The 25,481-nt window shown below is 34.3% G+C and overlaps 1 protein-coding gene across 7 annotated transcripts in view; it reads right to left on the bottom strand.

The window, feature by feature from the left end:
- Positions 1–575: 575 nt before the first annotated feature.
- Positions 576–25,481, bottom strand: part of LOC144964725 (uncharacterized) — a 26,813-nt gene continuing 1,907 nt past the window's right edge. Inside the window, exons 2-21 of one of the 7 annotated variants that reach the window (XM_078899269.1) lie at positions 25,180–25,265; positions 23,545–23,613; positions 22,551–22,611; positions 21,989–22,072; positions 21,579–21,674; positions 20,879–20,974; positions 19,962–20,023; positions 18,992–19,082; positions 17,761–17,877; positions 17,126–17,241; positions 16,483–16,612; positions 15,319–15,459; positions 12,387–13,543; positions 10,257–10,345; positions 9,603–9,734; positions 7,482–7,605; positions 6,007–6,264; positions 4,843–4,987; positions 3,775–3,925; positions 576–823 (exon numbers count right to left, since the gene is read on the bottom strand). In XM_078899269.1, coding sequence (XP_078755395.1) covers positions 720–823; positions 3,775–3,925; positions 4,843–4,987; positions 6,007–6,264; positions 7,482–7,605; positions 9,603–9,734; positions 10,257–10,345; positions 12,387–13,543; positions 15,319–15,459; positions 16,483–16,612; positions 17,126–17,241; positions 17,761–17,877; positions 18,992–19,082; positions 19,962–20,023; positions 20,879–20,974; positions 21,579–21,674; positions 21,989–22,072; positions 22,551–22,611; positions 23,545–23,613; positions 25,180–25,247 — 3,291 coding nt within the window. In that variant the 5' untranslated portion in view covers positions 25,248–25,265 and the 3' untranslated portion in view covers positions 576–719. Of the gene's footprint in view, positions 824–3,774; positions 3,926–4,842; positions 4,988–6,006; positions 6,265–7,481; positions 7,606–9,602; positions 9,735–10,256; positions 10,346–12,386; positions 13,544–15,318; positions 15,460–16,482; positions 16,613–17,125; positions 17,242–17,760; positions 17,917–18,991; positions 19,083–19,961; positions 20,024–20,878; positions 20,975–21,578; positions 21,675–21,988; positions 22,073–22,550; positions 22,612–23,109; positions 23,502–23,544; positions 23,614–25,179; positions 25,266–25,481 lie in introns of those variants that run through there. The other 6 variants (XM_078899271.1, XM_078899273.1, XM_078899270.1 and 3 more) reach the window with 6 other exon arrangements.

Here is a 25,481-nt window from a genome sequence, read left to right on the forward strand (position 1 = left end):
CATGTTAAGTGTTGCTGTTGGCCAGGGACCTCTTGTAAAGCGCTTTAGCACATTTAGTGGATATTGCAATAAATAAAAGCTCAAGTTTTATCAGTTCTCATGAGTGCAACTAAATGGCCTACTTTAGCAAAATTGTAAACAGCAGATGGGAAGTTTGTGGAATCAACTCGGCAAATCATTATGCACATGACACGTCTGAGGGCCAAGTGAATCATTGTATGGATCATTGTATAATTTAAATATTATCGGAGTCACTAGAAGGTTTACATCCAATCAAAATGCAGTTAATTTTAATGACGCTATTATTAGTTTTCCAAAAGATATTTTCTGTGTGTAACAGGAGATTTCCCCCATATTATGGAGCAGCGTGTCTCAGCGGTACGGTCCTTGCTTTGTACCCAAAAAGTACCGAGTTCAACTACCTGCCTCGTTGTGTGGCCTTGAGCAAGTCATCTCACCCTAGCACACTTTGCGCGCTGCACTGCGGCTGATGCCTGGGTTATTCCAGTCTTCTCTTGGAATAGACCTTAAAGACAAATTTCCCCTTGGGGATGAATAAAGGGAATTTAAAATTATTTATTATTTAATTATTTATTAATCAGCTAATCCTTTGACATAGGAGACATGATACATTGTGTTTCTTAAACTTAGGTGATCACAGGCAGTTGCTTTTAAATCAATCACAGCAAGATGAACAAAAAACCAATAAAAATCCAAATCTATTCCATCATCCCTTCAAATTCCACACAGTCCAGACAAAGGTATGGAAGATGCAAAGTCTTCTGTGAAAAGCGGCCAATATGGAGGTCTTTCAATTTAAAATCTGAAAAAAAGTTTTGAAAGAAGGAGAAAAAAATGCTAAATTATTATTTTAATATTTCGACACTCTATTCCTGACAAGAACAAGCACTTATTAGTGACATGTGCTTGATTTGATATTTGATTTTAGTTGTTTTAAAAAAAAAAATTGTTTGATGGTCACTAAAATGAGGGCGAGCTGGCTAAGTTTAGAATGCATTGCACTCTGACCTGAAAAACCTGGGTTCGAGCCCCAAACCTGGCACTTGTTTGCTTTGTTCATTTTTCATGTGAAAGATTATTTACATAGATTCTTGTTTACATCAAACATTTATTCAATTCCTTCTTGGAATCCAAGGAATCTGATGATGCCCCTCAAAAGGACTAAAATTTGTTTTCACTTGATAATAAAGTGACAAAATAGGGACGAGCAAGTACTGGTGTAAGATAAAGATTGATACATGAAATAGTGCCAGACAATGCAGAGAGAAAAATACAATGTTTTGGCATGGTATTTTTTTCTTGTAATTTTCTCTCTGAATTGTCTGGCACTGTTTCATAATACCCTGTCAATAATAAAGAATTCTGTGCCCCTAAAAAATGTAATACTCTTCAATAAAACATAAAAATTTCACCCAAATCTCATATTTTTTACTATAAATTCAATTTTTAATATCCAATGCTTGATATATGACCATTTTGAGGCAATGAGTTAAATATACACTGTTTTTAGTATTATAACTTTTATTATCATTATAATCCTCATTATCATTATCTTAATCAACAGAGACAACTCCAAATTTGTCTCGCAGGAATTTCAGGCATCGCTCAGAGAAATTTCCAAAACCAAAGGAATTTTCTGCGAACAAAATGTGAACCGCACAGATGTGACACAAATGTACGAAAGTGTAAAAACTCACACGAAAGACTCCCAGTCTCAGATTCACCCAGTTGATTATAAAATGCATGATAATTACTTTTAAAAATGTTTTTAGGGAATGGGGAAAGAATACAAAACGAAACCCCTAAAAAAAATCCCAAAGCACTGCATAACAACAGAGAGAAAAAAAAGTATAGTCAAATTTTTAAAATAGAGAAATTAAAGAAAATAGTAGAATCAACAGAGCTGAGCCTTTGTTGAAGATTTCAGCCTGTCCGGAGCAGCCTTATCCAGGACCTTCAGTCTGCTAATCCTTGTGCTGAAATCTTGTCCACTTGATCTTGGAACAAGAAGGGCCTTCACAAGGACAGATCTTCAAGGTTTGGTATTTGTTCTATCAATATTCAGTCTTACAACTGAGAGAACTCTCTCACGTGCTGCTGTGCTGTGTGACATGGTCAAAAGACCCAGAATAATCCTGCAGTGGCTTGCTTTAACAGTATCTATCCACTCTACTCTCAACAAGGGACGATACATCCTTCACTTCGTAGATCTCTGAGATAAGCAGTCATCCAGAGATAGCCAATCTGAAAACAATTTAAATGTAAAATATGAATTGTCCATACTTTGTGGCTTTAAAATGCAGCAGTATACTAATCACAAACTGGAATACGGAAATCTAATAGGAGAACAGACTTTCAAACTCTTCAGCTGCAAAATCTGTGCAGCACAAATAATTTTTATACCAACTGACAATAAGAATTATCAAAAGACTAACCAGTTTATAAAAGTGACAGATTTCTCTCCATCCATGACAAATTTTTAAAAAAGCACTTTGATCCCAACAATATTGAAATTAGAGATAAGAAACAGCTTACGCTACCCACCAACAAAAGTTATAGCTTGACAAAAATTACACCATTTTAGAATTTGTCTTTCTCAAAGTTGAGAGTGCAGAAAAAAAGAAAAAAGAAATTAATTAATTAATTAAATCAAAAACAGAAGGTTCATCTAGCCAATATCTGTGCCAAATTTGACCCAGATTGAAGGGATTGCAGGGTGTAGTCCTATTTCAACAAGTAATTGGTATATCAAGATGCTGCACAATGGGGGAATTCCCGGGCACAAGTTTTGAGTCTTTTACAATGGTAAAATTTGAGATATAAAATCACAACTTTGAAACCGTTTATATAATTAATATAAAACCATTTATATAATTAATATAAAACCGTTTATATAATTAATATAAAACCATTTATATAATTAATATAAAACCGTTTATATAATTAATATAAAACCGTTTGTAAGGGTCTATTTATCTGTTTCAAAATGAATTATTAAATTTTACTTTTTAGACTATACCGACCTATATTCACATTATGACTGGAAAAAAGAATATATATATATATTTTTTTTTTAATTAAAAAAGAGGAAAGGAGGGCTGTTGCACAAAAGTAACCAGATAAATATATTTTTAAAATAATAATAAAGAAATAAAAACAAAGATGCTTACCAGTTGACTGTTCTTCCAACACACTAAGGGACAGCAAAATGGTGTCAATCTCCTTATTTCCAGCTGACAAAAGTTGGATAATATTTGATCCCTGATGGCTGATCATTACTGCATTACTAAACCCCAATAGAAATTACAGTAAAGATTAACATTACAAAATGTTAACAAAAGAAAATCGTGCCTTGACTCGGATGACGAAGAGGAGAATGACATTTGAATAACTCCCTCATGAAAAATAATAAATGCAATATCGATAACTGCTGAAAGGTTAGATTAAAACTAGAATCAATACAACAATAAGACTATTAGGAATTACTAAATATCGGTATCGGAAATAGTAAAATATACAATCTAAGTATTGATTTACCAGAGCTGAGCAAATTAAAAAGTTTTCAAAAAAGCTCACTGGAAATGGCCAGAAATGGCGAAACAAAAAGGCAAAATCAGGATCAAAAGGGTGGCATTTCACTCAGAATCTCTTGACGGAATTTGGTGAGTCAGCCTGGATCATATTTTTGGCCTGAGACCAGAATTTTTTTCCAGTCAACCCAGAATTCTGGCATCTTTGTTAATTGTTAATCACCTTTCTCTTCCATATTGTTGACAGTCTTACGACAAGGGGAATCCTTAAAAACTCTAACAAGCATCTTGGCTGGTCTAACTACAAGTGTCGAGGCCATCAAACCTTCCAGGAACATTCCAAGACAATTTGATGGAGGAGATTTATCCCCTTGCTGAGCAAAAAGAATCATACGGGGAGAGGAAGAAAGAGAGAAAAGAAAAATGGTAAAGATTATATCCACAAATAGAAACTGAAGCATGATGAGCAAATCGTTGATAACCTTCCAAATATTTGACATATTTCAAACATTTTTACACATACATAAGATCAGTATCAATTATCAATTTAACTGAGCAAATTTGACCCAAAAAAAACAAACAAAAAAAACATTTCTATGAAATGAGTCCTTACTAAAATAATGGTAGTCCTTGACTAAGTTGAAAACTGAAAACGTACACTATTCTTCATTTCAATTCTTGACTCCATACTGATTTGGGCCTTGCATAAATTTACTTTACTTATTCCTTTTAACTCCATCTGGAGCATAGGGCGTCCACCACGGTTTTTCCATCTGGGATGGTCACCTTCGCCTCCCCCCATGATATTTTGACACTTTTGAATTCCAAATTTAGCGTTCTTCGCTGTTGTTGGTGGGCATCCCTCCCCTTTGCTGCTGACCTTGGGGGTTTCAGTCGAGTGATGTCCTTGTGATGGATGGGTCTCTTCTCCGGGTGTGTCCAATGCATAAAATTTAACTAAGCTTTTAATCAATGCAAGACTAACTTTCCTTCCAAGTCATAATCATTAATATTTAACTCCATTTGGTTTTGAGCTATTGGAATTGGTATTTATCTCTATAAGGTCATGTAATCCTTAGTTAAAAGCTCTTATTATTTCAAGTAACCATTCTTTTTCTAGAGGTACTTCTTTTACCACTTGTTAATGAATAGCAATTTGTAACATATTGTGTTGCATTCCACTGTTATTTTTCCATATAAAAAAAATTAAATTAAATGGTTTACGGTTTGGATAGAAAACCAAACAAATCAAAGTAGAGTAGAGTGACTAAATCTTCATTTTCGCAGTTACCTTTGAAATATAAATGTGTCCTGTATCCAGAATGAGAGAGACCACATCACCCCATTGTTCATCATTGAGTGTCAGTAATTTACGGACCAAGTTGGGCTTTCTCAATTTGACAATGGCTTGGCACGTACCATCCTCCACTAGAATCCTTCAAAAGTTAGAAAAAAAAAAAAAAAAACAAGTGATCAAAATAATATGGTCACCCAATATGCTGGATTGCAGAGCTTGCTGGAAGTTGGCATGCTCGAATCCAGCTAGTATTGTATAGAAAAACGATTCCACTGTGATATAAAAGAGAAATGCCAACATTCTCAAAACTTTTAGTTTACAAACAATCTGAAGCCAATTATTGTCCCTTACAAAGCTTTATAACAGCTTTACCTCTAAAAGTGGCAGAGCTGCCTTTGAATCATATCCATGTCATTTCATTGATTGCACATCTTTAAATGGATGTTTCAAAAGTTGAATAAGACATGGATATAGCGTACATGACAAAGAACATTTCAGACTCGAGCTTTTCTTTAGCCAACTACAAAAACAAAATACTATACAAAAACTAAATTGGTATAACAATCAAAATTGGCTGTAATAGTGGCTTGAAAACCAATCAATGTCGTAAAGAGAAGCTGCAAAGAGGAGATGGCCTTGGATTGACATATCTTAAGAAAAGGACCCTCAAACATGACTAGGCAGGCTCCAGATTGGAACATCTTAGCCCCTTAGGAAAAAAAAAAAAGAAGGTGGAAAAACAAAAAGAGACATGCAGATGATCGACTGATAAAGATATGAAAGAGACAGGATTGTCATGGCCTTTTATGAAGAAACTGGCCCAGACTTTGAAACAGCAGAAGAGCGCTGTTGCTGCCCTATGTCCCACCAGGAATCATCAAGTGAGTAAAATGAATCACTAGTTTTCTCAGCTTTATTTAGTTTGTATTTTGCCGAGATCAAGTGAGACTTTGACTGAACAATGTTAGATCTGCAAAACACAGTTCATGTCAGACTCACAATATTGTAAAGTTTTGGGCAAGTTACCTTAGTTAGCTCACAGTCTGCTATTCCATACAAAAACATTGAATGATTCTATCACTTAAAAAAAAAAATCACTTTGTAATGGTAAAGAGTAAAATGTTTTTCTTAAGGAGGAAGTTAATGACCCAAACTCACACACAATTGGCAATAATATCAAAAGAAGTGTTATCACAGCCTCTACTCTGACATCTGTTGTTTACAAACAAACTTCTGCATCTTTTACAGGTCAGTTCCAATTTCAGGGAAAAGATGACACAGATATGAACATGTATGTGCCAGAAGCCAGACTTGGATTGGGAACTAATTCCTGGGCCGTGATTCCATATTGTTGCAATGTATTCTTTGAGAAACTTTGTGAGGTTGGTGGAATTTGGTGATGTCTCACAATCCAGTCTGTGAAATGAAAGTAAAGATAACTGTAGAATTTGGTTGATGTATAGTTGTTTGTTGTTGTTTTTTTTCCAGCCGAAGAGGTGAACACCTCAACATTTTCTCTGATATAGATAACTGTTACATTTGCATTATTCACAACGACTTGTTATTGTTTTGTTAGCGATGACTGGTGAATAGCATACTAGAATATAAGTACCAAAAAAAAGTTATAAAGTTTATGATCAATTCCCTTTTTAACACAAAATAGATCATTCACTCTTTAAAAATCTGCTACAGAAGTGTATCAGCTTGACCATTTCATCTGTTTCATCCAATATTTGTTTTTATGTACGAAAAAAATTCCTTTATACCTCTGGTCACAAAATGGGAACTCAGGAAAATAAATGAGAGTTATGGCAAAAATGTAAATTAAGTAATGTTTCAAATATTATCAATATTACAAACACTGCTGGACATATCCTTATAATATCTTATTATCAAATGATAAAAAGGCATTCAGTGTCATTGAATGGCAAGTTTGCTGAGGAGCTTTTTTTTCAACTCACATGGATACAATTCATTAATAAGCATTCACCTGCAAATCAACAGCAATTCTTAAAAAAAAGTTTGTTTGTTTTTGTTTTTAAGGGTTTTACGGCGCTTGCAACACATTTAGGTTATATCAGCGCCAGTAAACTGGAAGAAAATGGAATAGTAAAAAGTTCTAGAATTACTATTAAAGCACCCAAGAAAAAGTAAGACAGGGGGAACTGGGAACAAATAGAGATCAGAGGCAGATTCCAAGAGCAAACCATCAATGTACTTAGTTTGAGATCACCTATAAGTCTCATCCGGACACAAGCACAAAATCCAACAAAGAGGAACACACTCAAATGCTTACATTATACATTAAAAATAACAAACATAATAATACATAACATCGAGATGATTTACAAGGAAAAAAATATCATTTCCCAAAAAAATAACTATGCATTTGACTGTTTCCCTCCCAACTAGGACTCAGGCCAGGGCCAGGACAAAACCAAGTAATCTCATTCCAAGACAAAGACAGAAAGCAAGTTGGAAAACAGATATAGGGGATAGAAGACACAGCAAGTACCTCCCTGCCCACTATGGGAGGTCAGGAACCCCACCCAGAAAAAAAAAAAAAAAAAAAAAAAAAAAAAAAAAAAAAAAAAAAAAAAAAAAAAAAAGTTCTTCAATAAACACAATCCTACCTATTTTGACCATGATTGGGAACAAAACATATGACATGAAGGGATGAAACGGCTGTGAACCTGCAGTAAACTGAGTTGTTCTTGGATATTTTTCTTTCAACACAAGTGACGTCAATGACAGATCCTGTTTAAGCGTAAAAACTGAATATATAATTGGCATTGTTACATATCTTGATGGACTTTAATATATGTTGTAACTATATTTACTCTTTCAGCACCATTGGCTGCACTGTGCGGCCAGAGGAGATTCTGTTCTACTGGCCAATGGCCACACAGTGAGGCCGGTCTTGAAAGGCAAAAACAATAATGTAATCCAATCCTACGTTCTACAAAAGTACTATAAATTGAACCAATGGTATAATTACTTTCATCAGAACATTCAATTGGCCCTGGGGGGGGGGGGGGGTATTTTAATTGAGATTTTGCACCGAATTCGAATGCGGCTTTGTCTTAGCTTGGCATTCTCAAGCTGCCTCAATCAGGTGTTATCCATTTTGTAACGAAAATGCAAATATAGCCTCAGCACTGAAAGAGTTAAGTATAACAACTATACATTTCATTCAGAGAGTGAAATATCATTATAAAAATATAAAATGGTCATTTTCAAGTCTTTGTTATGGTCAATACATTTTATAACATTGTGCCATTCATTTCATACATTACATGCAAGGCATCTTCTGCGCACCCCTTTTTTTCACATGAACGCTTAAGGGGGGGAGCGACATTAAAAATGATGAATTTTGACCAAGTTTGCTAAAATTAGATTTTGGTGGGATGTTGTCATGTGACCATTTTTCTGCATAAAAAATTGCATGAGAATTTCATCTTGTTTTTTTCGACTCAAAAAATGTATTTTGTGACCCATAGTATGGTTAAATCCTGACCATTTTTAGTTTCAGTGGACTGATTTCATGAAAGAATATCAAATAGTCTTTATAACAAAGTAAAGGCAAAAACATATCACTTAAAAGTAAAAAAGTCTCCTCTATCTTCAACAATCAATCACTTTGTTCTTAATAATGTCATGTGGTCACAATCCAATCAGAGAGTGAGAGGAGAGTTTCTCCCTAAACTCGTTTACTTTGACTTTTAAATGCGTTTTTCTCAAAACTGCAATTTTCGTCACTCAGTTTTCAACCAATCTTCTCCAAACTTTCTACAAATGAGTGTCATAGAAATACGCAGGTCCTCTAGGAGCCTGATTTTTTTTTGATTTTTTTTTTTAACGAGTAATTTGAAATTATGTAACTTTTTTCAAGGGAAATAATCGAGTAATAACTTTGAACTTAATTTTTAAAGTTTCTAATTAAAAAATTAAAAATCGGGCTTCTAGAGCCTCTTTATTTTCCTTTTTTCTACCTGTGACTAAAATATTGTGACAATCGGTTGATAAACAAAAAAGCCTTTGACTTTTTAAGATTTGTTGTTTATTTTCCAATATGGCGTCGTTTCCATAGCAATGGGCAACTTTTTCCAAAAAAAAATTATATGCAATCATCCTTCCCAAACAAGTACATTATAACTGTGCATAGAAGTTTAGGATATTTCATCTAATTTAAAAAAATGACCCTTTAGTGTCGCTCCCCCCCTTAATGTGCTTATTCACACTGAAAATCCAGAAGGCTATTGTGCACGAAATGTTCATTTTGTGTTGTGCTGATGAAGGGTATGTGCCAGAAATATTAACACGGCATCAATCTTATTTTCAAACCTTTTCCATTTTTACATTTTTCCTTATTATTTTACCATATTTAAGCTTCATGGAGCCTCCTATCGCTCTCACTGTTAAGTTTATATGTTGTTTTTTTGGGTGTGATTTTTTTTTTTCGAAGCAGTCATGCTTACTACACGAAATCCTAGGGAAAGCAGATGGGCCAATGAGATTTCAATTCACAGCAATTAATGGGGTAGAGTCAACAATCCTAAAAACATCCACCTCTGTGGACATGTTAGGAACCGACATATGACATCACGGGCAAAGGAAAAAAAATATATTGGTAGTTTAAATGATCAAGTTGGTAAAATAAATTCAAGATTCATGGATAAAGGATGTAATTCCCTGTTTGCTCTCTATTTCTTCTGAGGGGGCTTGCAATTTTATTCATTTGTTTTTTGTCTTACCTGGAATGAGGCCTAACACATAGAGCATTTGTGACGAATCAAAATACAACGAGATGGTTGCCTCAAATCCAATTTCATGACAAGACACCAAAGGGTCAAAATCACACAAGTCCAATCGCATGTCCCTCATACCTGAAGATATTGGAGGGGAAAAAATAAGTAAGTCATCAAACATATTTGTATCTGAACTTTGACAAAATTTGAAAATGATTAAAATATATGCCATTCCATTTTTAATTGTATATTTTCATTTGGTCAACAAAACGTTCTTGTGAATTTTTCATCTATATATAAGTGTGCATTATTACAAACTTAGATTTCAATATTTTTAATTTTACACATATTCACACACATTTTAGGACTTAATTTTCATTTCATCATACTGTGGCATGTAAATATTTGAATAAAAATGTCTATAAATTGCTTAAATAAAATAAGATTTTGACGTTTGAACTTACTTATCTGCTCTTGACATTTAAATAAAAATGAGAAAAGATTTTTTTTTTTTATTTTATAACATGCTAATGTACCAAAATGTTCCAACTGGGTAAGTTTTACTGTAGAAATCATGTGAAAGACTTCAGAAAAAGAATGCTACATGCAACTATGTATCTAGCCCTGGCATTGTGTCCATTTCATTGGGGAAAATAATACCTTTGTGATCTTTGCTTGAAGCAAAATATGAATGCTGCACTTCTCTGTGACGAATGACGGCAGTGAATGAGACCAACGATTCTTGGAATCTGATTCAGACATAAAGGAAATTATAGATATTGTCATGATAAAGATTAGGGAAGACATATTCTAGTTTTATCTTCAGCCTTTCAAGCAGCATTATGAGATGTCTTATATGCTCAGTTAAAAAATTACACTGTGTCAATAAAAATATCAGCCAAGTTCTAAAGTAGATTTGAAGTTATAAGATCTTACAGAAGGAAAAACATAAAAGTGCTTGACCCAAAGTCTGTTAAAACCGCAGTGTTATTATTGCCTTATCGGGTTAATCGCTTCAAACTCATCTCCCCCCCCCCTCCCTCCCCCAACCACCCCATAGAAAGATGCATGTATGTACACAAATGTTCCGACATTGTCACATAATCTACCAATGACTTCAACACTAACATAATATTTGCAGACTAGTGTTTGTATTCAATAAAAATATTTGTACTGAAAATCAATACATATCTCTATATCAAAACAATCAAATAACATGAGTTGTGTTTGCTAAAAAGTAAATAAATGGCTGTTTCAAATTAATAACTTTTTCAATTTCTTTTCAGTACCACTGAATTAACTACAGAGTTGAACATTTAAAAAAAACACCAAAAAGATTAAACCTATATATATATATATATATATATATATATATATATATATATATATATATATATATATATATATATATATATATATATATATATATATATATATATATATATATATACGAGGGATCTTTCAGAAATAACCGAAAAATGCCCATTGCTCAGCAACCAGTGGAGATTTTTTAATTCTGTAAACGACATGATATTCCTTATTTCCTTACGGATATTCCCACGATTTTAAAGATGGCGGCCCACCTTGAAACTTGGTCAAAGGAGGAAATCAGAGCTGTCATACGTTTTTTGAACGACAAAAGTCTGAATCCTACCGAAATTCATATAGAACTTCAGAGTGTATATGGTGAGCATGTTATAAGCCGTACACAAGTCTATCACTGGTGTAATTTGTTTGAAGCCGGCCATTCCGACTTGACAGACAGGGAAGGGAGAGGGCGTTCGATAACTGCGACGTCAGAAGACAATGTGAAGCGAGTTGATGAGCTTATTTGTCAAGACAGGAGGTTGAAACTTCATGAAATCGCAAGCAGTCTTGAAATTTCGGAAACTTCTGCCCATAGAATTGTATTTGATGAACTTGGCTACAGAAAAGTCAGCGCAAGATGGGTTCCTAAGCAATTGACAGACAATCATAAAGAACAAAGATTGGACATCTGCAGGGAACTTTTGAGAAGAAGCAAGAGCTCACGCAGGGTTCACGGGCATACTGCCAACGCCGGCGGAGACTTTCTAGGGTACGATGTGACTTTTCTCGACAGCATAGTCACCGGTGATGAGACTTGGTTGCACCATTGCACCCCAGAAACAAAGCAAGATTATCCTCACCTGTCGCGAAGAAATTCAAAGTCATGCGGTCAGCAAAGAAAATAATGGGAACTGTTTTCTGGAACAGTCGTGGTGTTATTCTGTTCGAAACCTTACAACCTGGAGAAACAATCAATGCTGCAAGGTACTGCCAAACTCTTGACAAGCTTAGGGAGGCCATTCGCAGAAAGCGCCCAGGGCAGTTGACCAACGGGGTCATTTTGCAACACGACAACGCTACACCCCACACAACACGAGTGACGCAAGGTTGGCTAGAGAAATATGGATGGGAGATTTTGCCACACCCACCACACAGTCCAGACCTCGCACCATCTGGTTATCACCTCTTTGGGCAACTGAAACGTGAGCTGGTAGGAAAGCGCTTTGATGTCGATGAAGAGCTTGTTGACCATGTGCGGAAATGGCTACAAAACCTTGACAGAAATTTCTTCCGAGAGGGTATCTATTCCATGGTGCGGCGTTGGCAGAAGTGTGTTGACAGACTTGGCTGTTACGTAGAGAAATGAAGGACGAGTCAAGGTATGAACACGTGCAAGGATTTTGTTGATAGCATAAAATGAAAGAGCCCTCGTATATATATATATGTGTGTGTGTGTGTGTGTGTGTGATGGGTGACACTTACTCATCAGACAAGATTTGTACAACTGACAAAGGTGACAGTTTATCCATTTTATCTATGGATGCTTTGACATTTACTATTGCTGGGCTATCACAGGGTATTCCATTGACTTCAATGTCTTTGGGAGTTTCAATGCATACCTTTGCACCACATCTGTTGACAGCTTTCCCAAGTTTTTCATTGGAGAACACTGGTTGGAAGGCATTACCTGTTGCAGACGTCATTTGATAACAAAGACCAGGATAAATCGATGGAAAGTGACAAACATTTTCATTCCTGAAGTACATTGTCACAGGTATTTGCTGGGAAAGGAATTCTAAAGAAGTCAGAGCATTACTTTGAATTCGTGAAGAACTGTTAATCTCTAAATCTGATCCTAAGTCAAAGCATTTCATCTTTTTGGTTTGATATTGGTCTGTAGCCAAACAAGCCGAGTCACCAAACTTCCTTTTAAGATAAGAAACATCACAAGAATGACTGAGATTTGTGTTGCTCTCTTCATGACTTCTCACCATTTCATCTTCCTTGTCTTTTTGATGGAGACTTTCTGACTTTGAACTGCTTGTAATCAAAGATGGGTCCAGCATTCGCCCGTGTAATTTGAAATAATATCCATTTTTTCCTAAACACAGTTGCTGTTTTTCCAATACATAAATATAACATGCTGAATTCCTTTCATTTGCTATAACATAATGATAATGATTTTGATGTTGACTGGATCCCGATGAGGAGGCAACAGCATTACTGGAAACATCTAGAGTCATGTCATGAGTAATTGTCTCCAAAACAACACAATCCTGAAGTGAAAATATAAGATATTCTGTCGTCTGACTGACTTTTTCTTCATTAAAACATTGCTCTGATACTAAATTGAACTTTCTTATATATAACATTTTTCCAACAATGCCAGCAGTAAAAATTGGACAAGAAAGATTCATGGCTGGTTTCATGTCTGTTTGACACAGCAAGGAACATTTGTGATGTGTCAACATCTGTACGTGTTCCCTATCTAGATCACTATCTCTATTTTGTAGACCAGATGAACTTTCATGAGACACTGAATTATCCAGTTGATTCACAAAGACGACAGGAATTTCGCCAGATTGGTCCACAAACATTGGCTGGCCTTCTTTGTTAACTCTAATACTTCCAATCAAAATCTGTAAAATAATGGATGGTTTGAAATCATTACGTTTGCTGGAATGTAAACTTATATTTTGTTCAGTGCTATAAAGGCAATTTTTCAAAAAGGAGGAAAATGTACTGATCCATTGAGCAAACTCAAACCAAAATGCAAAAATTACATATATTCCAATATCATAGCTACATAACATAATAATAATAATAATAATAATAATAATAATAATAATAATAATAATAATAATAATAATAATAATAATAATAATAATAATAATAATACAGTCCAAGACGGTTAATTGGGACAGCTCGGTTCTCGACAATGAAATTGAGCAATTTTTCAGATTTTACCATAGTCCCCTCTGCATTTATCCAAACGTGACTGACAATACAACTTCTAATGAAAGATGTATTGGTTGCATTAAGCTTCTTTTGTTTTGTTTTGTGCCTCCTTCGTTTCTTCTATTTTTTCTCATGTTTAAAGCCATAGGAATCAGGGAGACTTGTCTGACGTTTACTTGTGTTAATTCCAGCGGCTACTTGACTGCTAATCTGATCCAATTACTTAGAGGGGTCAGTTCTTTCAAATCATCCCTACAGCTTCACCATTTCACGTTTTTCTGATGATATCATTGGTGGCTTGTCCTTCATCACTACTTTCGTTCTCTTCAACTTTGTTTTTAGGGTGTTTTTCTCTGTGTATATTCAATTAAGTCTTCGGTGAAGGCATCACGACCATTGACCCATGATCATGAACGTGACGATGGCAGTCGATGACACTGAAAAGGGATACAGGTAAATTCTATAGTTCACACCTTTGTGATGAACTGTATGACCACACAACCGGGTTGACCGTCCCGTGACACTAATTTTCATTTTATGAACCATCATTTTAAATGATTGAAAACAACGAAAAAGCTCTTTTATGGGGATGGTCACTGTCAAATTTCGTCCCCATTAAGCGACGGGCAATCCCAATTAAGCTTCTGGGAATTGGAAAGGGTATGACATTTTATATAGAAAAAATTCTGTTCCCAAGGAATCGTCCCAATACCGGCTTGGACTGTACATTGTATTTGTATAATATGTGTACAATTTCTACTATATCACAAGAGTGCTCAGAGCAGGTGTATTTTTAATAAATAGGGCATTTGTTTTCAATATTCTATTTTCAAACCTAAATATAATATATTTTATCTTGTACATCGTATGAAAACTTAATCATTTGTTCAATTAATATTTATTCATTATTATCTTTATTTATTCACAAAGGATCAGATATAAGGTTTTATAAAAAAAATTGGTGGAAAGTTTGATATTTCTTTAATACAATCTACCAAGGAAGTTTTATTTTGTTAACTTTCTAAGGCTCCAACATTAACGAAGACTAAACATGTCATAAAGCCTCAATTCTGACACAACTCTCTGACGAGTCAGATTTAAGACTCTTGGACGATTTGAGAGTGTTACCTATGGATATATGAAACCAAATACCTCTGACCAAAGTGAAAAAAAAGTGTTTGATCAATGAGCATCAGAATAGCCTGTTAAAACAATGTCATATTTAAGATAGAGACCGGACTGCTAACACTGATAACTAACATTGATGTAGAGTTTTTTCATTGTGTAAGACTCTTTACGTATATCTTCTAACATAGTTCAGGCATGAATGAGGATCTGACAATAGTCAGGGTGAAAAGGTAGCCTGAAAGATAACCAGTACTGAATAGACCTAATAAAGATACCAAAATAGACTTTTGTTTTAAACATAGCCATTTAATATATAAAGACTATTTACGTCTCCATTTTTCCATTCTTTCCTCCTACATTGCCAGTTCGTACTGTTGCTATCATTCCCATTTCCATCAGCACAGGCAGCCCAATTGTACTCCTTGAGACTATTTATCGTCACTTGGCTCTTGATGCGGCAATCTGATGACTAAGATCAAAGGAAATTCCAATTGTCTATTTTCTTTCAGGTGTGCTGAAAGCACTGTGCTGCTCTGTTGTCTTGTGGTATGACACTTACCCTCGGACTGGTAGATCTCTGGTTCAAATATCTCTTTGAGTGGTGTAAAGTTGAGTCCATAGGTGTAAAGTGAGTAACTGGTCAGTAACAGTAACAATAAAAATAAATTTAATAGCGCTTGTTCAGGCAGCATGTCTCATCCTACATGTTAAAGTGCTGCTGCTGGCTTGGGATTTAGTATAATGCGCTTTGAGCACCTTTTAGTTGGATATGGCTTATAAAAAAGCTCAAGCTTAATAAAAGGGAGAACCAATATACACTGAATTAACACCTTACCATCAAAAAATGTTTACTGTATACAGTAGAGAGCTGTCCATTAAGATCACGAAAATCTTCTCACTTAACTTGTATCTAACAAATCAACCATCACACTACATTGTATTTTAGACCTATTTTTTTTCAACTTTGGGTGTTGGTATAGGTTCAACATAGAGATAAGAAGAATTGACTAGGCATTCCAAAATGGAAAACCATCCATCGAATACACTTACAATGTCAACGGCAACCACCCACGTTTTGTATGAGCAAATGACTCATTATCAACCTGGTCTCAGGAAAAATAAAAATAAAATTGGTGCACACTTCAAACGATACAAATCAATGCCTTGACCATTCATTTACCATGCTCACCTTTCACATTGAGCTCTGTAGTTTCATAAACATAAATATTTGACTACAAAACATACTTATAAAAAAATATTCAATATAGTCAGGAACCCAAAACCAAGTTAATGGGCGTGAAGTGGCTCACTCAAGGAAACAATGCCAGACCCGGAATTTCGTAAATTGTCACTCATCCTAACACTGCTCACACTACATGATCCTTGACTTTGTTAAAGAATAAGACATTGTACCATTCGGTCAGTGATGCCTTTCGTTGTAGTTCAGAGAAATAATTTGATTAAATGAAATGAAACACATCCATTGTCTTACCCTGGTTGATACAAAGGGACATAGGTCATCATGCCTAAGGAACAAATCCAGAATGCTGACAATTTTATTCTCAGTCTTTCCACAGCAAAAACTTTTGACAAGATTATGAAGCAAATACAATAGCTCCTTCCTGTAAATAATTGAATAATCATACATGTTAATAACAGTAGCTATATCATAGGCTTTGGGGTTTTTTTAAACATGAGACAAAAAATAAATAGATATAATTTTTTTAATGTATATTTAATTCCCAGTAGAGATAGACTTAACAATGGTCTTTAAATGAATTTAATGAGTAAAAGCATTTACTCAGCTTGGGTCGAATTTCTCAATGTTAATATTTTTTTCTACTTCCTATGACATGCAGGGGCACTGAAACCTCAACCACCAAAGGGATCAATATCAATACTGAATGAAGTGGAGGTTTTTCTCCGACTCCTCCATCCACCCAGCAGTGATTGGGTAAGCTGAGTCTATTAGATTTGACAGATAACACTTTGCAATATACTAGAGTCCTACCCAAAGGGTAGCAAGTAACTGTTACCATTCATTTATCGTTATACAAAATTGGGATAAATCTGGCTCCGTGGCTGCCATAGCAATAAAAGACAACTGTTTTATTATCCAATGTCACATACCATACCTTTTTTTAGCCTTTAACGCATTTCTCAGGCGCAGCAGACTTTCCACTTCCTGAAAGTTGAGTTTATATTTTGAAATGGTTGATTTCATGTCTTCCAGACGGCAGCAGGTGCTTTCCTGAAAAAACAAACAAACAAGTTTTAAAGCTGGATTAATTTTTAGAACTGTACAGTTACAACAACAAGTTTAAGCCATATCAACATCAATGAAACAGAGATTTGACATAAGACATCTGAATATAATTATTGTTCAGTGCCAGGAATCAGATAAAAAGTAAATCAAAAGAGTATTAACTGTAGTTAAAGAAAAAAAAAACAGTAGAGGAGTCCAGCAGCAATCTAGCCATGTGACTGGCAGGAGACCACCTGAAGTCTCTAAAAAGCTGTGACCAACAAAAAAAAAAAAAACAAGAAGACACTCAGATGGTTTTTAATAACACTCCTTCACAGAGGCGATTGATTTACATTTTTAATCATCCAAGACAAGAACAGGGGAGGGGGAATATGAATGAAATCAACAAGATAAATATTTTCTCTGGTGCTTTCATTATTCATATATTTATCCAATGCCTTACCCTCGCCTCATCATTTTCTTAAGATTCTATGTCAAGACATTAAGACACAAAATGAACATTACCTTCCGTAAGGATTTAGTAGCTGCTACCATGTTCATCCTTATCACAGGATCCATTTCACATCTAATCAAAGTGCGGGTGCAGCACACAAGAGTCTTGCCTTCAGCTGACTCCATATTCTAAGTAAAGGATGTTTTTGATTATACAGTCACGACATTCTATACGAATAACAAAAAAGTTTTTCTTTACTGATTAGCAATCAATTTCATTCCATATTGTTTTTGCTTTTTTGAGAACAACTTAATCGATAGATAGACACTAAAACAATTCCAATTAAAACATTTATGGAAAAATAACAAAAACAAACAAACAAACATTATAGCTAGTCTCCAGAACTTCACTTTAAAGGAGTTTAAGTGTGTCCATTATTTATCATGACGGTACAACAGTACCTACAAGATTATTGATGTGAATCGAAAAAAAACAAAAAACTGTAGTAGGGTATTAAATCATATTATGAGTAAAGAGCTATGTTTCTAGTCATTTATAATTTACAATCCTTATACGACTGAAAAAGAATCTAATATAACCTACCTAGAGTTTGATACTGAATTAGGTGGAAGTAACCAAATTCTCTCTTAAAAGGTTGTGTCCTGGTTTCTATCTTTTATCTAATAATTGTTTCTTAAATATATCCTTTATTAGACTTAAAGCAGCTCTCAGCATTTAACGAATTCATGTGCTATACAAATTGTAATGTTATAGATTTGTAAGTAAGATCCAAAAACAAACATGTAAAAATTGACAAAATGTGGAATCAATGGAAAATTATAATAAACGAGTTCGGTTAATACTTTAAACAATAAGATTTTAAACACTCTTGATTATGTTTTTTTTAAATATATATATATATATATATATATATATCTAATAAAATAACCATTAAAATCCTTTTAATTTTTGCATGTTCACATGCATAAGGACCTTGAAGCTAGAGTTTATCAGTTTTCATAGTATTCAAAGACGGTAACAATTTCTTGATATCCTTATGTTAGGTTGCTAGTTTATCTCAGTGAACAAAGTATTTTCCACCAAATCTATCAGATCCAGCTGACCGATCACAGATGGGTGGACAGAAGGAACAGAAAAATAACTCAACTGCACCAGTACAATACCAGCCCCCTTGCTTTTTGATCACTGCCAACTCGACTATTGGGATCCCAGTATCATCTAAGAGAATTCTATAAAATAACATTAACAAAATAGTTTTTTTTTAATGTGATCATGACTAACCTGCACCTGGTGAGCATTGTAGATATGGATGTGAGACCCGATATGTGGACAAGGATCACCAAGGACGGATGGGTTGGACCACAATATCAGTCTGGGGATAGGGGATAAAATAGTTGATACCTTTTGGTATCCAAGTGAACTCAGACATGTCATTTAAGCATTCAAGACATATTGCTGAACATTGTAACCATTTACATTAAGAACATCTCAGACTTCCATTTGTATTATACATCAGAAAAGACCAGGTCACAATTTTTAGATTATAACCAGAACATAATCGAATGAAACACCACATGCACAAGATTTTCAAAATAGAAGAAACAGGCATGTGTGAGTGTGGTGAAGGAGAAGAAGACGCCCACCATATACTCCAGACCTGCCCAAAGTATGCACCAGCAAGAGAAGATTTTTGTCCTGGTACTACACCTCTTCATTGTCTTGTGTCACTTTTGACATCTGGACCAGTCTGTCTAGAGTGACGTCATAAAAGTGGGAGTGTCACCAAAATTCATGCAACTGAGCACAAGTGTCAAAATTTGAGAAGATAGTGTTTTAATCATGGATCCACCACTTGACCTGAGCATTAATCAGCGGAAAATTTATGACAAAATTCCAACATCCCTCTGGGATCTGTGGAAGATTATTATCGCTGTAAAATAGCCTACCTTATCTTTCACGAGCTGAGATGAGCAATAAGAATTAATATCAGCTACGGAAGATAAGAAAGGAAAGGCAATAAACATTGCAAAGGGAGTTCCAAATGAAGGTGAAGTCATTTCATTCATAGTTGGTTAACCTGTAATCAAAAATTTTAGAATATTTTTTTTAATCAAGAAAAAAACCAAAAATTTTTTGTCAAGATGAATCATTCTCTACATCTTATCACTAATAACATCATCATGATATTACAATTATGTGAAGTAAGGTAAAATCAAAATTATATCCATATCTCCTTTATGGGTAACCTTACCTTATATTATTATTGAGTTCATAAATTCCATCACTTGCTTGATCAACGCTTGTTACTTTTCCCTAAACCCAAAAAGGATAGATATTTACATTTCCCGTGAAAAATAGGGTGTAATTTTAAAAAAAAAGAACACACCTATGCTACTGTCAATCAATGTTCAACTGTAATCCAATATATAATATCATTTGTCCTCATATATATGTATGTATATGTTAATATGTTTGATACTTATAGAATAGAAACATCTTTAAAAAATAGCGTGAAAATTTGTATTCATGGGTGAAGTCTGCCTGTAGCCATTGATGTAGGAATCTTTTCAGAAAGGATTGTCATGAATGGTTTTGACCAATCCAATTTAGATTAGAATCAAAGTTACAAAAAAAAAGTTCTTTACTTTAATGCTTACAAGTGCCCCGCCCCCCCTTTCTTCTTCTATACCAGTTAACTTTGTAAAAAGAAATGGCACAGTATATCGGCAATCAACGTCACATCTTGATGAACATGTCTCACTATTAAACCATTATTTAAAAGCCCTTTCGCAACGGCACTTTTAGATCCCGTTGCTTAGGCATTCCATACGGGAATAAAGATAATCCATCAAACAGGATGTCTGATGTCAACAGGAATCACCCATGTTGTCCTAGTCAGCAAATTGGGGGTTTGAATCTTGCCCAAGGAAAATAATAAAGTGCCTGAAGCGGGACTCAAACCCAGGACCTTCCGGATCACAATGCAATGCTTTAACCACTCAGACACTTTGCCAAGCTTCCGAATTTCTATTTACCAAAACAAGATTGAGCACTATGGTTAAAAAATCAGGCAGAATATTAAGAAGACTATCTTGAACTTCATAGTTTGAGTTCACACCCATGAGTATAAAACACTTTTGTGGTTAAGGCATACAACTAATTACTCACAGTGAATGTTACAAGATTGTCTTTATCTTCACTTAAGTCATCGCAGATTGATATTCCATCAAAATTTCCTTTCAGATTCATCAATGACAACCACTCCTGCAATGAAATTCAAAATATGTTGGTCGCGTGATAAACATTGATAAAGTAAAACATCCCTGATACTTTGTCTTCATATATGAAAGTTAAAATTAGCCACTCTTAAGACGATAGCTTATCCATAATTCAATCCATTTACAGCATAAAATGGAAGATGATAGGATAATAAAAATTAGATCCAGACTGTATATGTGTTAAGAAACACTCAAGAAAACCTGATATAAAAGGGCTTACTTCAAAAAGAGAATAGAAGGAAATTTAACAGCAATTTATACATGTTCTACTTTGACACCACTATACTATAAAGTCCCATTTCCAGATGCAGACCAAGATTTTCACCAAAAAGAGATGCACTATATATATTTGCAAAATGTGTATTCGTGTTTTACAGTATATATCACAATTACGAGGTGATTTACATGAAAAAAATATACACAGATTTTCAACCGAAACAGACATCTAACTAAATCTCAAGTTTTCTAAACCACCAGAAAAATGGCTGTATAACATACAACTTTAATGTGGATTACTATCTGTCAATTTTTGGGGATAGGGGGGGGGGGGGGGGGGGGTTGTTGTGATACCAAGGAAAGGTTCATAATACTTCAAGTGTAGAGCAGACAATATCGTCATTATGTGTCACTTTTAAAATCCTACTCTGTCTCCAGGATGCAAGAATAGGTTGCGGTCTTGAGACACCCTGTATAAAGAAGAAAAGTGATAATTTTTTTTTAATGAATAAGCTAGCATTTTGTACATGTAATGATTAACACTTAATTACATAGATAAGATTTTGGAATATTTATGATATCAGGCTTATTCATTCCTTCGCTGATGTCTTGTGACCATCTTCTTCTTGGTCACCTTTTCCTCTTTTACCCTCCACACTTCGAGTTTCAATTAGAGGGCTAAATTACATTTTAAAAATTTCTGTTCCTTAGAATTTCGTCTGATTTGCAGGGTTTCCCGATTTCAATGTTCCACTGTATAAGGGCTCAATTTTCTAAAGCTCACCTTCTCAATAGTGGTGAGTCTAAGGTCGTAGAAAACAAATGTGTCTTGTGGAAGAAGCTGACTGTGCCAATACAAATGAAAATCCTGTTTTTAAAAAAACAAACAGGGATAAGTGAAAAAAAGGTTGGCATGTTATTTAATATCATTTGATAAAAACTATTTGTAATCTATAAAAAAAACAAATCATTTTGTCTTAATTAGTATACAATTCTGGTCAATATATATCTACCCACGAATAATCTAAACCTAAAAGTATCTATCACTTACTGTTGATATTTTACAGTTTTCACCAAGACAGCAATTGCAACGATATGACTCAAATCTAAATAAAATCCAACCCTATCTATTGTGGGTTAAAGGTAGAGTGTAAATCAACATTCATTTACAAATGGCCGAAGATAATAAAGGTTTAGAGTATGATTATTAACAAATTATTACATAACTGAATGACAGTCGTGGAGATTGAAACAGATTCATATTATATTTGTATTTTTCTTTTTAAAAGTCTTTACAATCAGGCTTTTTTAATTTAAATGATAATTGTTGTTTAATTTGGTCTCACCTTCACTATAATAAACACAGAGTTCTCTATCTCTAAAAGAAAGAAATCCTCATTCTTTACCCTGAAAAATATAAAACTATCTGAAAGCTTGAGGAAGAGGAGGAAGAAGAAGAAGAAGAAGAAGAAGAAGAAGAAGAAGAAGAAGAAGAAGAAGAAGAAGAAGAAGAAGAAGAAGAAGAAGAAGAAGAAGAAGAAGAAGAAGAAGAAGAGGAAGAAGAAGAAGAAGAAGAAGAAGAAGAAGAAGAAGAAGAAGAAGAAGAAGAAGAAGAAGAAGAAGAAGAAGAAGAAGAAGAAGAAGAAGAAGAAGAAGAAGAGGAGGAGGAGGAGGAAAGATAGAAAATTGGGAGAGGGAAGATGAGAAGAACTAAGAGGAGGAGGAGGAGGAAAGATAGAAAATTGGGAGAGGGAAGATGAGAAGAACTAAGAGGAGGAGGAGGAGAGCCAGGAAGAGGAGGAATAGAGGTAGGAGATTTAGAAGGCAGCAAAAATATTTCATCTATCGATGAAAAACAATATCAAATAAGAAAGATTCTAAGTTCTCCTTTAACTCTCTCCTTACCAGCCATTTTTAGGATTTTCCCCGAAACTTCACACCCAACTAACACAAAAATATATATTTTATCACTCAAACACAATAGCAGTAAGTTCTTGCAAAATTTCTTTAGCAAAACATGCTCTACAACACATCGTTCATTATCTGATGATGTACAACAGAAATTTGAATCAGAAAAATGGTGGTTGTATCGTAACAAATGTGACGATTTTCCTACAGTTGGTAAGGAGGAGGTTAAGAATGTAAATAGTAAAGAACTTATTATGAAATAAACATCATAAATGTTTCGTTCTTTGCAGGAAACTGTATCCCATCATAGATAAACAAATTAAAAGAATGATTATCACTACTAAATGTTAGATTTGAACTTATTGATAAATGAAGTGAATTTTTCTCTCGACCATTTACAGGATGTACCGGTGGGGGGTGAAATAATCATACCTCATTTTCTCACTCATACATGTGATACATCCTTTAATGGACAAATATGTCTTATGAGGCAAGATGGACCTGAAAAAAAATTTGGGATTTTTTTTTCTTCAACAAAAGCAACATTGTGACCATTACTTAAATTTTTAAAAGTAACATCAATATAAATCCCCCATTCAATCTGGTATTATGTCAGGTTGTACCAGTGCTTGATGTCACAGTGGTTAGATTTTAAGGTTTTTTTAAAATGTGAAGTTTTTGCCATTTAAGAAATTACATACATTTATTCCCTTCTCAAAAAAATAGCATAATAAACTCAAATTTCATAACTTCAATAAAGTAAATTAAGTAAATAAACTTAATTATCAAAAAACAGAAGTAGTTTAATGTGAGGCAAAGAAAAATTATCCTTTCCCGGTGATGAATGGCAATTCTATAAAATCAAGTAAAACAATTAGAAATTTAGGAGTGTTTTTAGATAGCGATTTGGGCATCAATACACAGGTTGATAATATTTGAAAAAGATTAAATTCACTTCGCAAAAACAATTGCTAATGTTCGAACCTACTTGACTAAAGATGTAATGAAAAAGCTAGTGACGACATTTGTATTATCAAGATTACATTATATTGTAATTCTCTTTTGGCTGGGATAACTAAAGATAAAATTTTGACTTCAAACAATTCGAAATAGTGCCGCAAAATTGATTACAAAACAAAAGAGATATGAACATCACTGTGTAGATGCTTTAAATCAAAGCTTAAACATTACTTTTTTACAAAAACGCATTATTAAGTCTCTGTCAATGTTTCACATTTATTTGATATCAATGTTTTTAATCTTTTTGAGTAATAACTGAAAGTGTGTGTGTGTGTGTGTGTGTGTGTGTGTGTGTGTGTGTGTGTGTGTGTGTCTGTCTGGGTGTGTGTCTGTCTGTCTGTGTGTGTGTGTGCTTGTATGTGTTAGTGCTATTTAGATTGTCATTCTTGTAACTGTGAAGCGCATAGAGCATGACCTAGTCATGGTTATGCGCTATACAAGTGCTATATACCATTGTTATTATTGAATCTAGATTGACTTTTCAGCTTCTGACTTACCTCAACACAAATATTCTAAAAGTAAAAATCGTGATGTATTAAAAAATGTTATCTCTTTTCGCAGACCTGACAGTGATAACTCATCATCTCTATCAATTTGACAACCCGAATTAAACCTTGTATGCCATGAACTTACTTGGCTTAACAAAGAAATATTATTCAGAGGACCGTTTTTATTAAAGATAGGATGAGAGCAATTCATATGCGTCCAATCATAACCATGCATAAAATCATTTCAGATTTAGTTTAAGCACATACACAAATGCGACATGGAGCAAGGTGCTTGCACAGATACGACTGGAATAAAAAAACTGTCAGTGGCATTTTCCAATCATAGAACCACAATATTTGAGGTCATTCTCGAAATTGTGATAAAAATAAAAATAAAACTGTAGCAGTCACAAGTAGGGACAGACATCAACTAATTTTTACTGCAATTTCAGGAAGATGAAAAGAAATTGTTTAATGGTCCAGTTTCTAATATTTTTTAAAAAGTCAAAGAATGCTTTCTTTTCTAACAACCACTATCAGCAAAGCATATTTACTATACCTATTGTTGATCAACAAATAGGCGATCTTGGCTGACAAAATAGGGTTGGGATTTTTGGTTCTCTCCATTGGAACATTGGGCTTTATCTAAATAGAAGGAAAAAACGTAAAAGTAAGTAAATGGTTATATTATTGAGTTTACAGTTTGGATTCAGAACTTAAACTAACTTTGCCAAATGATCACTGACATTGGACAAGAAATCAATCAAGAAATTAAAAAATTGAAAGTGGAAGAGTTGATAAAAGAATTCAAAAGTGGAATGGAAATGTTTATAATCATAGTCATATATCTAACTCCTATAT

The sequence above is a fragment of the Berghia stephanieae genome, chromosome 2, assembly GCF_034508935.2.
Source record: "Berghia stephanieae isolate SIO BIC M18660-M18661 chromosome 2, UCSD_Bste_1.3, whole genome shotgun sequence".
Classification (NCBI taxonomy): Eukaryota; Metazoa; Mollusca; class Gastropoda; order Nudibranchia; family Aeolidiidae; genus Berghia; species Berghia stephanieae.